The sequence below is a fragment of the Bos indicus genome, chromosome 9 (genome assembly GCF_029378745.1).
Source record: "Bos indicus isolate NIAB-ARS_2022 breed Sahiwal x Tharparkar chromosome 9, NIAB-ARS_B.indTharparkar_mat_pri_1.0, whole genome shotgun sequence".
Lineage (NCBI taxonomy): Eukaryota > Metazoa > Chordata > Mammalia > Artiodactyla > Bovidae > Bos > Bos indicus.
The window spans coordinates 41040336-41054663 of record NC_091768.1 but is presented as its reverse complement, the minus strand read 5'-3'; the positions used below and the strand labels follow the sequence as shown (position 1 = coordinate 41054663).

The following is a 14328-nucleotide window of genomic DNA, read 5'->3' as shown; positions in this document are numbered from 1 at the left end:
TAGAATTTACTAAGCTGTCTTTCAGGTGTGAAATTGTTAAAAAATTTCTTAGGTTCCTTTTAGCTTCTGTCAGATTCCAAGACAAGAAATTCTCTATTTCGCTCAGGCTCAACTAGTTGCACAAGCCCCTGGAGGTAGGGAATCCCTGTTTTATCCCAGGGTCCCCATAAGGTGGTGAAGCTTGAGCTGTGTGGTCACTAGCCAAGCTTTCTGCTGTGTCTCCCCTGCCCTAACCTCCCGTTTCCTCTCCAGGGAAGTGGTTCAGAGGTGACAGGACACCCCACAGTCACTTCTTACCCAAGGATGCTGGGTCTTCAAGTTGTACTAAGCAGTGAGCAAGCTGTTTCACCATAAGCTGTTAGCCATAGCCACTCAGAATGAACGGGCCGTTTGATAATGAGATTTCCACTGGAGCCTAGAGAGGAAGGGCAGCCAGCCTATTCCTTCCTCTAATGTGTCTATTTTAATGGAGTTCCTTGTTAGTGGCTCATGGATAGTGTCTTATCTGCTCAGATTCTGCTGAGTAAATCTCATAGCAAAAATCCCTAGGTTCAAATTCCCAAGTAACCCTTTGTGTGTGTTTCTGGTGCTGAGGGGGTTGAGGGGAATGAGAGGGTGATTTGCTTTTCCACCTGTGACATCCCATTCTTCTGCCTCCTTGGCATCTGACGACCACAGGCTCTAAGATGTGCAGATGATGAAGCCCTGCAGGTTGAGGACAACACTAAAGGACTAAAGGGGTCACAAGTGACACTTTCAGACAGTGCCCGATAGAGTAATTGTTTGGTCGACGACGTTTTAATGTGAAATCGTTCCTGAAAGTTGGGTTTTAGAAGGCAAAATGACTCTTCCTCAGCTGCCTTTCCTAAACCTGAGTCTGCACTTTGCAGGAGAAGTTGGATGAGAATCAGCTTAATTTGATCCAGAAAGTGTGTGAGCTCTTCGGCGAAGTAAGAACAGAAGGGATTGACAACATGAAAAGCCTAAAGAAGAAGTGGGGCTCCGCCAGGCCTGACGAAGAAATGAAAGAAAATCCAGCCAAAGTATGTGATTTCACTTAGAGTGGGGTATCAGCACTTCATCCCAGCGTCTGACCCTGCCGCTTGCTTGGGTTGCATTCCTGTTCTGTTTCCCAGAGAAAGCCTGTGTCAGGCATTTTAAAAGGGCTCTGGGGCTCACTGCACAATTGTCTCATCTTCTGGAAGGCATGTTTCTGACGTTAGGATTTATGTCCTTCCCGAGAAAAGTGCTGCGGGCAACCTTTTCTGAAAGTGAGCCTTCTAAGCAGGAGCAGCTGCAGCCTTTGGAGCAGGACAACTGCGGCCTGCCCGCCCTGGTGCGCAAACTGAGGAGCCTGGGCCATTGGAGGCTGGTGGTGCAGCAGGCGCACTTCCGGGGCCAGCTGAGCAGGGCTGAGAAGGTGAGCGCTGGGGGAGGGAGGCCCCGCCCAGCCAGGGGGAAGGGTGGCACTGGCCTCCCTGGATGCAGCTGCCGCACCGGTGTCAGGTAGCAAGACCGACGGACCAAGAAGCAAATGAGAGGACAGATCAGAGAGTTTAGCACAAGGAAAGGGAAAAGATGGAGTTGGCAAACTTTGTCAAAGCACTGCAAATCTTTGGGTTTCACGCATTATTATCGGTGGGAAATGCACTAACAGTAAGTTGAAAATCTGTTTTAAGGAAAATTGAAACCAAAGCACATATCAATAGTGGTTTGGAAACTTTGACTTACTGTTTCCGAAAGATTTTATTTATGCTGATCTGTCACACTGTTCTTAACTGAAATTAAGGAGGCAGTGGCCAGCGGGAGCTCTATGCTTCCAGAAATTTCAAAGAATGATGGTTCAGAGACTTCTTGTGAAACTGAAAATGTGGAAAAGAAACTCATATCCTACCTTACTGTGTTTGGGATGTTCACAGGAAGCTGTGCAAACGAAAAAAGAGTGTTTGAACATCAAGCTAATGGCAGAACGAGAAGTGGTTTTATTTCGTCAACAGCTATTGGCTCTAAGGCAGGCCCTGGCTAGGGCTCAGGCAGACAATGTGAAGATGTGCAGGCAGCAGGAGAATCAGGTATCTGAGCTCAGAAGCCCTCTTCCTCCCTCTCTGTGAACACGTTCTGGCCAGGAGACACGGCACTGAGCTGCCTGTGGCGGTCACCAGAGTGCCGCAGTGTGGAGCTGAGCAGACAGCACTGCTGGAGAAGGATGGCCTGGATCCCAGCTTCCCTTCTCCCTCCTTTCCAGCCCAGAGACCAGGGGCAGTGGCCAAAAGGCTTTTGTTGTTATTCATATTTGGCTAAAATGGTGGGATACTGCTCATATCTAAGATTGATCTCTCTCTGTGTTTCTCTATTTTTTTTTTTACCCAGAGAGCATCTAGGGGTCTGAGTCTCTGCCTCTAACACCTTCCTTTCATGCTCCAAGCATGTTTTCTATGAGTGTGGTCCAGCCATCAGCATTGTGCCCCAAGCAGGGAGTCTTGGTTCCTTTCCTGGTGACCCACACTAAATCTTAATTTCAGAAGTTACTGCTGCTCTAAAGAACTGGCACCAAAATAAAGGCTTTTTAAAATCTATGCTCTTAATAACTGTGCCAACCATCTGAGCATAAATGAAACAGAGGCCTTAGGTTTAGAGAGACAAGAGCTGAGTTTAAATAACAGCCTAGGAAACAGCCTGGGCATATTTTAAGAGATGAAATATAATCTGTTCCTTTTGGACCCTAATTCCTTCATTATGGTGTGCCAGTGAATTGTGATATATAATTATGTGATATATAATTATATAATTACCCTACAAGTATTAATCCTCATTATTAATACAATATTATAAGTAAGGATCGACCTTCTGGTAACCGTCGATTAGAAAAATTTCAGAACAGAACCAAATTATTACTGCTCTTTTTTAACCATCTGCAACCTGGCTTTTCCCAGGTTTTTTAAGAAGTCAAAACAGAGGCAACATTAGTGCCTCCCTTGCCCACTCTCGGTACGTACTGCATCAGCACGTTCTCCCCAGGTCCAGCCCTTCCGTTGCTATCACGTGATAAAGGGGTAGTGACGTGCAGATGCAGTCTGTAGTAGGAATGACTGTGGGGTCTTGCTGCTGGTTGGCACAAGACAGGACAGAATGGCTGGGAGGTGGTACCTGAACCCAGGAACACTTCACACAATTCTGCCCCTGGGTTTTAATTGAGGGGACAGTTGTGTTGGCCAACGTTTCATTCCCTCTGCTGAGACCGTGTGCCTTTCTCATTTCCTGCTGCAGGCACAATTGCTGAAAGAGTTAGAACACCGAGTGACCCAGGAAGCTCTCCACAGGCAGCAGCTGGATTTAATGAAAGCCTCCAGCATGGAGAAGCTCTTAAAGGATGTGGAGCAAAAGGAACAGCACCTGCAGCTCCTCACTGAAGATGCCAAGAGGGCTTCTAAACTGGGCCAGCTGCAGCAGAAGAAAATTCAGAGAGAACTCCGACAGGTAACTCCAGTGAGAGGTAGCAAGTCAGGGCGCACCAGCCAGAGTGGTTTCCATCTTGTCCTCTCCACACCTCTCTTGCCTCCACAGTGGTATTCCTTACCTCGGTCACTCCCAGGAACAGCAGGGAAATGGAAATATCTTCTATACCTGGGTGATTGTTCAAGCTGCTTGTGAGCAAAGATGATGGCTTGAGTGCCTTGAGGCCCAGAATCTTGGCATCTTTGTCACCCACTTGGAAAGCATATTTCCACATGGCTCTAATCTTTGAGCTAGGAGGGATCTTTTAGAAAATCCTGACAAGTAATCTGGAAAAGCAGCAAGTATTATTGTAAGGGAATTTTATTCATGGTGTTTCTGGAATTGTAGAAATAAGAAAGGAAAGGCTGAAGTGGTTTCCAGACCCAGTATGTTCTTCTTCAATATACCCCACAGCAAAAAAAAAAGGAAATAATGTACATGTGGACTAATGTAAGTTCCAACAAAGGAGACCACAGAATGAAATTCAACACAAAAGGAAAAATAAAAAAAACCAAAACACCACTTTCTGGGGCAGGTGTTTCACACATATTCATTGAATAAATAAGTCATTTAATTCCCCAGATATAATAGGAAATAGAAATCAGAAGGTTAAATGATTGTTTTAAGTGCTCAAGGAAGTCAGTAAGGGAAATTTTATAAAATAAATGACCAAAAAAGGATTTAAAAAGGTATCCTCTCACAGTTCAGGAGGTCAGAGTCTGAAATCTAGGTGTGGGTCCCTGCAGGCGGCTTGGGCAGAACCTGCGCCATGGCTCCCCTGGCTGCTGGCGGCTGACCGCAGTCCCCGGTGTCCTGTGCATGCAGCTGCAGCTCTCCATTCGGCCTTCTTCCCTGAATCTGTGTGTGTGCATCTGTGCTTGCTCCACTGTTTATAAGGTCATCAGTGTTCAATTTACGGCCCTCCCTGTAATCCAGTATGACTTCATCTTCACTTAATCACGTCTACAAAAACTATTTTCAAATAAGGTAACATTTTGAGGTTCCAGGTTGTGGGAGACACTATTCAACCTGTTACACTATTACTTTTTCATAATTAAAAACAATTAGGAGATGATAAAAAATAAATTTAAAAAGAAAAAAATGCCTGTGATCTATGCAGATGAGTCACTTTGGGCATAGAGACTCTCTGGCCCGGGGACTCTGGGTCAGGGGTGCAAGGGGAGAGCAAACATGAAGCTGTCTTCTGGATGTGGGCCTTGTGTTAGGACTGGAGATGGTGCTCAGTGCACTCCCTGCAGATGATTAGTTGAACTTAGAGGTCTGGGAGAGAGATCAAGTCTTTGCTTGAAGCCATCAGGGGTCCCACAGGCACTGGGCTTGGCCTACAAGGTCCTCTGTGAACTGGTTCCTCTCCCCTCCCCGCTTCTCCTCTGATAAAAGATAACTTTTGTGAGTAAACTTCTATTATAAGAGGATAACGTGTTCCAAGGGCTGCCTCTGTTTCTCGCTGATTAAGTTCTCGACCTTCCTGGTGCTCCTGATTTTCATAAGGCTCAGTTCAGCCTGACCAGGGATTTTTTGAAAACTTGTATTCCTGGGATAGCTTTGGACCCACACTGTCTCTGGCAATCCCCCTACCCCACCCTTCACAGTGAACTGATGGAACAGTTCTGCTTCCCAAAAGCATTTCTGCTTCCCAAGCACTTTTCCACTCAGGTGAGAAGCCGGCTTGCCCATGAGCGTAGTGTGAAGCTGGATGCTTTCCAGTGGGTAGAAGAGCTACAAAGTCAGCTTAATGATGCTGAGCAATCCTCCACCCAAAGAAACTCACCTGGCGGTAAGGATACCCTCTCTCTGGGTAGAATAAGCTCCCAGGGTCTTGGGTGGGGATTGAAGGAGGGTCCTGGGGACTAATGATAACATTCCAGTGGCTGTGAAGGGAGTGCTTCATATTTGTTGAATGAATGAATGAAACTTTATTCTCATTTGCAGTTAGAACTTTCTATTTTAGTTCACCTTGGAGTATTGATATATTAAAAGGTTTCAATCATAAAAACTAGTTCAAGTTGAAATATGTCACCAAAAGAAGACTGAGTATATCACTAGATTTTGAAGCAAGCTAACACCTTAGGAGAATAGAGGAGTAGAATTTGCCATCCTAATGTGTCTCTTTGGCATAAAGAGCTGATTATTTTTAAGAAAAAGGAGACATGGGAAGGGAGTAGACATTTCTCCAAAGAAGACATACAGATGGCTAACAAACACATGAAAAGATGCTCAACATCACTCATTATCAGAGAAATGCAAATCAAAACCACTATGAGGTACCATTTCACACCAGTCAGAATGGCTGCGATCCAAAAGTCTACAAATAATAAATGCTGGAGAGGGTGTGGAGAAAAGGGAACCCTCTTACACTGCTGGTGGGAATGCAAACTAGTACAGCCACTATGGAGAACAGTGTAGAGATTCCTTAAAAAACTGGAAATAGAACTGCCTTATGATCCAGCAATCCCACTGCTGGGCATACACACTGAGGAAACCAGAAGGGAAAGAGACACGTGTACCCCAATGTTCATTGCAGCACTAGTTATAATAGCCAGGATATGGAAGCAACCTAGATGTCCATCAGCAGATGAATGGATAAGAAAGCTGTGGTACATATAAACAATGGAGTATTACTCAGCCATTAAAAAGAAAACATTTGAATCAGTTCTAATGAGGTGGATGAAACTGGAACCTATTATACAGAGTGAAGTAAGCCAGAAAGAAAAACACCAATACAGTATACTAACGCATATATATGGAATTTAGAAAGATGGTAACAATAACCCTGTGTACGAGACAGCAAAAGAGACACTGATGTGTAGATCAGTCTTATGGACTCTGTGGGAGAGGGAGAGGGTGGGAAGATTTGGGAGAATGGCATTGAAACATGTAAAATATCATGTATGAAACGAGATGCCAGTGAATGCCCTGGTTCGATGCATGATACTGGATGCTTGGGGCTAGTGCACTGGGACGACCCAGAGGGATGGTATGGGGAGGGAGGAGGGAGGAGGGTTCAGGATGGGGAACACATGTATACCTGTGGCAGATTCATTTTGATATTTGGCAAAACTAATACAATTATGTAAAGTTTAAAAATTAAATAAAATTAAAAAAAAAAAAAAAAGGAAGGGAGTTGCCCTTCTGTAAGAAATGTTTACAGTTTTAAGAGCATCTCTTTCTTCAGTACAAGGAAGAGAAGGATGACCAAATCTCTAGAAATTTATCTGTGGAAAAGACAAATCTGTGTAACAATGTTACCCTCATTTACTCTGCTTTTCCTGGTAACCTCTCATAACTGACTTTCCCCCATCTTCAACATCTTCTTCTGTCTTCAGCTGAGGATGGCATTTAAGTTGAGAGCTTCAATAATGCTGCCAAGTTGCTCAGTTTTCCTAGGTCTCTCCCATGTGTTTGTTGTTCAGTCACTAAGTCATGTCTGACTCTGTGATCCCATGGACTGTAGCCTGGCAGGCTCCTCTGCCCTCCACTATCTCCTGGAGTTTGCTCAAATTCATGTTCATTGAGTTGGTGACGCTATCTAACCATCTTATCCTCTGCTGCCCCCTTCTCACTTTACCTTCAATCTTCAGAGTCTTTTCCAGTGAGTCAGCTCTTCACATCAGATGGCCAACATATTGAAGCTTCAGCAATAGTCCATTCAGTGAATATTCAGGGTTGATTTCCTTTAGGACTGACTGGTTAGATCTCCTGCAGTCTAAGGGACTCTCAAGAGTCCTCCAGCACCACAAATGGAAAGCATCAGTTCTTCAGCCTCAGCCTTTTTATGGTCCAACTCTCAAATCCATATATGACTACTGGAAAAACCATAGCTTTCACTAGACAGACCTTTGTTGGCAAAGTGATGTCTCTGCTTTTTGATATGCTGTCTAGGTTTGTCATAACTTTTCTTCCAAGGAGAAAATGTTGTTTAGTTTCATGGCCGCAGTCACCATGTACAGTGATTTTGCAGCCCAAGAAAATAAAATCTGTCACTGCTTCCACTTTTCCCCCTTCTATTTGCCATGAAGTGATGGGTCTGGTTTCCATGATCTTAGTTTTCTGAATGTTGAGTTTTAAGCCAGCTTTTTCACTCTCCTCTTTCACCCTCATCAAGAAGCTCTTTAGTTCCTCTTCACTTTCTGCCATTACAGTGGTATCATTTGCATCTCTGAGGTTGATATTTCTCCCAGCAATCTTGATTCCAGCTTGTGAGTCATCCAGCCTGGCATTTCTCATGATGTACTCTGCATATAAGTTAATTAAGCAGGGTGACAACATACAACCTTGTAGTTGTTGCTAAGTTGTTGTTGCTAAGTCACTTCAGTCATGTCCGACTCTGTGTGACCCCATAGACGGCAGCCCACCAGGCTCCCCCGTCCCTGGGATCCTCCAGGCAAGAACACTGGAGTGGGTTGCCATTTCCTTCTCCAATGCATGAAAAAGTGAAAGTGAAGTCACTCAGTCATGTCCGACTTAGCGACCCCATGGACTGCAGCCTACCAGGCACCTCTGTCCATGGGATTTTCTAGGCAAGAGTACTGGAGTGGGGTGCCGTTGCCTTCTCCAACAACCTTGTAGTACTCCTTCCCAATTTTGAACCAGTCTGCTGTTCCATGACCAGTCCTAACTGTTGCTTCTTGACCTGCATGCAGGTTTCTCAGCAGACAGGCAAGGTCTCTAAGAATTTTTCCACTGTTTGTTGCAATCCACACAAAGTCTTCAGTGTAGTCAGTGAAGCAGAAATAGATGTTTTCTGGAACTTCCTTGCTTTCTCCATAATCCAACAAATGTTGGCAAATTAAACTGTTGTGTGATTTTCTCCTGTTAATCTCATTATCAATTGAATTCTTAGACCAGCCAAAAGAACCTAGAACGGTAAAGGAAAATTTCTTCCTTCCTGACAGGATACTAGTGACCACATTTCTCAGATGTTATTCATAAAGCACATTATGATTCTTGGGTCCTAGGGGCTTGAGGAGTCCTATGGAAATGACAATCAAAACAGCACTCTGGACAACACAGTCAGTGGGCAGCAATGGAACGGAGGCCAGAAGCTGGGATGTCTCTAAACTAGTTTCCTCTCATGTAAGATGAGGACTAAATAAATTCCAAGTTCTCTTCTAGGTCTATCAAAAATAGCAATAGCCACAATCAGCCTATTGTTAAGGTCAGCTAGGCCTTTCCTTTCTGTTCCATAGCACAGCCTGGTGGTTGACAATATGGACTTTGAAATAAGACAGCCAAGGTTAAAATCCTGCTTCTGTCACTGCTAGCTGTGTGACCCTGGACAGGTTAATTCACCTCTCTGTAAAATACCTACCTCAAAGATGAATCCTGAGGTCTCTATGAAACAGTGTGTGTCTGCCACAGAGTGTAGTAACACTAGGTCATTGTGCAAATGTTTGTTATTATACTTTCATACATGTGTGTACTCCTTTATCTGTGTTTTCTTTTGGCCACTTAACAGTGGTGTGAATGATGTGAGGAAACACTCACAGAAGCAGAACGATCATTTTCAAGCAGAAAGATCATTTTCAAGCAGAAAGATCATTTTCAAAGGTCAAGATAGTTTAGGTTTTCTAGGAAAAAGGCTGGACTTGTGACTTCCATGGTGGCTCAGATGGTAAAGCATCTGCCTACAATGCAGGAGACCTGGGTTCAATCCCTGGGTCAGGAAGATCTTCTGGAGAAGGCAATGGCACCCCACTCCAGTACTCTTGCCTGGAAAATCCCATGGACGGAGGAGCCTGGTAGGCTACAGTCCATGGGGTCGCAAAGAGTCGGACATGACTGAGCGACTTCACTCACTCACCCCCTCCCTGCCCATACCTGCGGCCTGGGCCCTAACAGTGGAACTGGAGTCCTCCCCCAAGCCCAGATCCAAAGAGAAAGAGTGTCAAGAGCACCCAAGGGCCCTATTTTGATCAATCACCCTGAGTGATTCTGTATCTCCCACTATCCTCTACAGACTCCCTGGGGTTTTCTGTTTCTCCCTTTCCCCTCTGCCTCCATATGCCTCCAGCCTAGACAAACATCTTTTAAATCCTTCTCCACGTTAACATGTCCAATCAAGCTGCCATCTGTGTCCTCTAAGACCTGCGCATTTACAAAGGAGGGCAAGAGTCAGGCAGGAGGCACATGGGGAGAACCCTAATTACCAGGATAGGAATGCAGCAGGAATGAAAGAGAAGCCTCTTTTTCAGGAAGCAGAGGTAGAAGTTACTTGCAGGTCTCAGCCCCCATCTGTCCCCTTCTGCAGTGATGGGAGGGGGTTTGCTCAGGACTTTCTACATGTTGTCTGTTGAAGAACAAATGCACAACCTAAAAGTTGTGATTAAGTTTTATTTGGAGAGCTTACTAGAATTTTTGCTGAAAAAAATCATGTAGTTGAACATCATAAGATTACTGCTAATCACAAAAAAACAAATTAATGATTTTAGTGTTTCTCTATGGACGGGAAGATGCAAGACTCTTATTAATAACTGAGTAGTCTTTCATTTTATGTATATACATATACACCACATCTTCTTTATCCACTCATCTTTTGATGAGCACTTAGATTGCCTTCATGTCTTGGCTGTTGTAAATACTGCTGCTATGCTATCTTTTCAAATTATAGTTTTCTCTGCGTATATGCCCAGGAGTGGAATTGCTGGATCATATGGCAACTATTTTTAGCTTTTCAAGGATCCTCCATACTGTTTCCCATAGTGTCTGTACCAATTTACATTCCCATCAATAGTGTAAGAGGGTTCCCTTTTCTCCATACCCTCTCCAGCATTTATTATTTGTAGACTTTTTGATGGTGGCCATTCTGACTAGTATAATACCTCAGTGTAATTTTGATTTGTATTTCTCTGATAATTAACAATGTTGAGTATCTTTTCATGTATTTGTTGGTCATCTATGTATCTTCTTTGGAGAAATGTCTATTTAGGTCTTCTGCCCATTTTTTTATTGGGTTGGTTTTTTTGTCATTGAGTATATGAGCTGTTTGTATATTTTGGAAATTAAGCCCTTCCTTATCAATCATATCATTTGCAAATATTTTCTCTCCATTTGTAGGTTGTCTGTTTTATGGTTTCTTTTGCTATGCAAAAACTTAAAAGTTTGACTAGGTTCTATTGGTTTATTTCTATTGCCTTGGAAGACTGACCTAAGAAAACATTGCTACAATTTCAGAGAATGTTTGACTGTTCTCTTCTGGGAGTTTTATGGTGTCATGTCTTATATTTAAGTCTTTAAGCCATTTTATTGTGTATGGTGTGAGGGAATGTTCTAACAACTTCACTGATTTACATGTAGTTGTCCAGCTCTCCCCACCACCACTTGCTGAAAAGACTCTCTTTTCTCCAATGTATATTCTTGCCTCCTTTGTCAAAGATTAACTGATCGTGGATGTGTGAGTCTATTTCTGGGCTCTCTATTCTGTTCCACTGACTCATGCGGGCTTGATGAAGGTTTGTTTCTTGAGGACTGATTTCTCTCTGCATCTCTGGGCCCTGAGCATGCTGGGAGCAGACAGGAAGTAGAGCCCCTTGGGAAGCAAGATGTCTGTCACCTCTGTAGCTTCCATCCTCTGTTCAAGCTCACATGGCAGGAGTGGGGAATGGAGAGGAGACTGGGCTGACTCAGGTCATGTGACCAATTTTGAAGAAATCACTGAAGCCAGAGACTGAGATGCCTGGTGGTCTTAGGCCCAGATCACATGTTCTCCTGGAGCTGAGGGGAAGGTCAGCTCACTCTCTCCTCCTCTTCACAGTAACTGATTTATTCTTAATTGAAGTATTATAGATTTACAGTATCATATTAGCTTCAGATATACAACATAATGATTCAGTATTTTTATAATTATACTTTTTAAAAAGTTGTTATAAAAAAATAAAAGTTGTTATATAATACAGCAACTATTTTAAATCTTCATGGTCTCTGCAGACACTGTCCTCCTCCTCCCCTATCAGATGGGAACTCCCTCTACTTCTTGTCCCCAGCCTACCTAAACCTAAACTCAGCTGCTTCTCCTTCCTTCCTGTTAAAATAGAAAAGGTGTTCCTTTTCCTCCCTGGGATAATCACTGTGATCAGCATCCCATGGGCTTCTATCATCTCAGGGGCCTTGAGCTAATCTTTGTCTGCTTCCTGTCTATACATTCATATTTCCCACCCATCTATCCTGATCTTGCAATGAACAATGACTTGTTGAGCATGTATGTGCCATCAGCATAAAATCCACCATAAAATCTGATCAATTGCTTGAGCCAGAAATCTGAAAGCTATTCTTCCTTACCCTGCATACCCAACTAATTACCAAGTCCTATTAATGTGAATATCTCAGTCTGCCTACTTCTACCCACAGGTCCAAGTAACCCATCATCTCTTTCACTTGGTCATAGACACACAGGCAAAAGACACTATCCATGTTTTGACATCTTCACTCAAAACTGATGAAGCTGAATCAGATACCCACTTTAAGCTCTAAAATTTTATGAATTAAACCTAGACCTGTACATTGCAACTAGAGATATAATTTAACATTTTTCACATTACAGGCCTTATATCCCAAGCTCACTACTCCCTAAGTTCTGCTTCCACGTCATCCAGATACACCCAGCAACACCTTTTAAAGACTCAACTCACGGGCAGCAAAATAACAAGGATTCAAAGGCCAAAGACTGTAAGTAATGATAAACTTGATTATATGAAACAATGAAAAATGTAAATATGAAATCATGGTTTAGGGTCACTTCAAAGTTACATTAAAAAATTGTGCATCAAGATCTTATCTCAATGGTTGGATCTTAGAAAATAATATTCTGGGTTTCTCACTAAGGGAATTTGTCCATGAATTATTGCTGAATTAACATGTTCCTGCAGGAAGGAGGGTCTAGGGTTTCCTATTCTGCCATCTTGATGGCATTCACTCCTCAATAATAAAATTCTAATGTTGAAACAAGCCCAAAAGCACTTACTCAATTACAATTCAGTAAATGGGTGTGAAAGTCAGTACAACACCTGGACATGTTCTTTTTTCTCAATCATCTACAGTGATTAACTAGCAGTGCCACAGCCTTTGCATCCCTGGCAGAGCAAAAATAATTGAAGTCAGCCTTAAAACACGTGAGAAATGCTTGGAATACAGATTAGGTTGAAGTATAGCACATATTTGAAGAATTTTTTTTAACTGTTTCACCTCTTAGTTTATTGTAAGACACCATTTGAATCCCCTTTCACCACCTTCTCTATGCTATTTTAATAAGTATTACACTCTTTGTTCCACTGTTTTTCAGAATCCCCTTCAGAGAGGTATATATATCTAATCAACACACTTAATAATTCCTTTCCTCTTACCTTGAGAAAAGTTAAGAGGAAAAAATACAATCAATCATTCTGTCAGAAAATATGCCATCCTAAGGCCTCTTTTGAAGCCAATGGTCTAGTTTTTGGACCAAAAGTTTGTTGCAGTATTTCGACATACAGTTAAAGGGAGACACACAGAGAGGGAAGAAGCAGGTCAGGAACATACCCAACTGAGAACCTTGACCAAGTAGGGCTACATTATCAATGCCTGCCTTGTGCTTGACCCACCGATCTCTGTGCAGTCATCTTTCACCAAAAGGTGACGTTCTACTACATGTCTATCTGCTTCTGCAAAAGCCCTTTCCAAAAGGAAGCGATGTTCTGTTGACCTGTGTGGGACCACAATGGCTTTTAAGCTTTACTCTATCCCCACTTCACTCCCCAAAGCAAACGTTCCTTATGGGGCAGGTTGCTGATCACAACTCTTATGGTTGAGAAAGCTGCTAAGGAGCTAAGTACATCAGCGGGGATGCACTAGGTTTCAGATTTAGAAGGTTATGGTCTAAGACCAATTGTTGGCTACATTACTCTATTAAATAAATAAACTGTAATAAATAAGTGAGTGTCTTATGGGCCCATTGGCTTGTGTATAGTAGAGACCAAGGCAAAAAGCCTGAGGTCCAGGAAAGCCACAGAATCATCTGGCACCTCTTCAAATCTAAGGTCTGACTTCTTAAACAAGGTTTATGAGACAAGTCAGATAAATACAGACTGGGAGGAATTTATTGAAGGCTGAAATATAAGACCACCACTGATTTTCTTTTAAAAGTAGCACTGCACTAACATAAATGATAAAACATTAAGGAATTTATTGATTTCTCCAAATATGAGATATCTTTCCTTCCTTAGCTGGACATGGCTTTCCATTAATGGGTTCATCCCTGACTAGTTCCCTTTAAAAACAAGAGGCAAAATATGTATGACAAGGCACACTAAATGGTCTAACCCAGACTGAACCAATGATCTTGGTCTCAGTAGTAACAGTCACTTGTAATGATGCTATAATAATTATTCATCATCTTTTAAAAAGGCTCTAATACCTAATAATTATTTTGCAGGTACCTATTAAACACACAAAAAGAACTGACCATGTCTTCCTACCCAACGTGGCAGATGCTGTTCAACTTCCAGCTTTTCAAGTTTAAACGGCTCCATCCAGAACCCCATTTAGACCTGATTGGTAATCATATAGACTTTTTTCAAGTTTTATTTCTATGAATATTTGAATGAATAAAAATGATTCTAAATTCCATTAAGCCTTTTATCTCAGTTTTACCGTATGTGAGGATAGTATGGAAAGACTGAGATGACTGGATGTTGAATGTCCCAAGTGAAGCAGGATTTGACCCTAAATTGTAACAGTTGATTTGCATTTCTACATCCTAGGCCTTGCCTCTGGTCAACCAGCAGCCTCTTAATATGGGTTCTAGAGTTACTGATTAGGTGGGAGAGCCGAGAGAGAGGG

The 14328-nt window shown here is 42.7% G+C and overlaps 1 protein-coding gene across 6 annotated transcripts in view; it reads left to right on the top strand.

Annotated features, from left to right (window-relative positions):
* LOC109563840 (uncharacterized) overlaps positions 1–14115 on the top strand; it is a 205093-nt gene extending 190978 nt beyond the window's left edge. For 4 of the 6 annotated variants that reach the window (XM_070795502.1, XM_070795501.1, XM_070795500.1 and 1 more), the window contains 7 exons: positions 891–1043; positions 1286–1420; positions 1920–2072; positions 3268–3477; positions 5173–5293; positions 12056–12180; positions 13922–14115. In XM_070795502.1, coding sequence (XP_070651603.1) covers positions 891–1043; positions 1286–1420; positions 1920–2072; positions 3268–3477; positions 5173–5293; positions 12056–12180; positions 13922–14008 — 984 coding nt within the window. In that variant the 3' untranslated portion in view covers positions 14009–14115. The remainder of the gene's footprint in view (positions 1–890; positions 1044–1285; positions 1421–1919; positions 2073–3267; positions 3478–5172; positions 5294–12055; positions 12181–13921) is intronic. The other 2 variants (XM_070795499.1, XR_011568321.1) reach the window with 2 other exon arrangements.
* Positions 14116–14328: the final 213 nt, after the last annotated feature.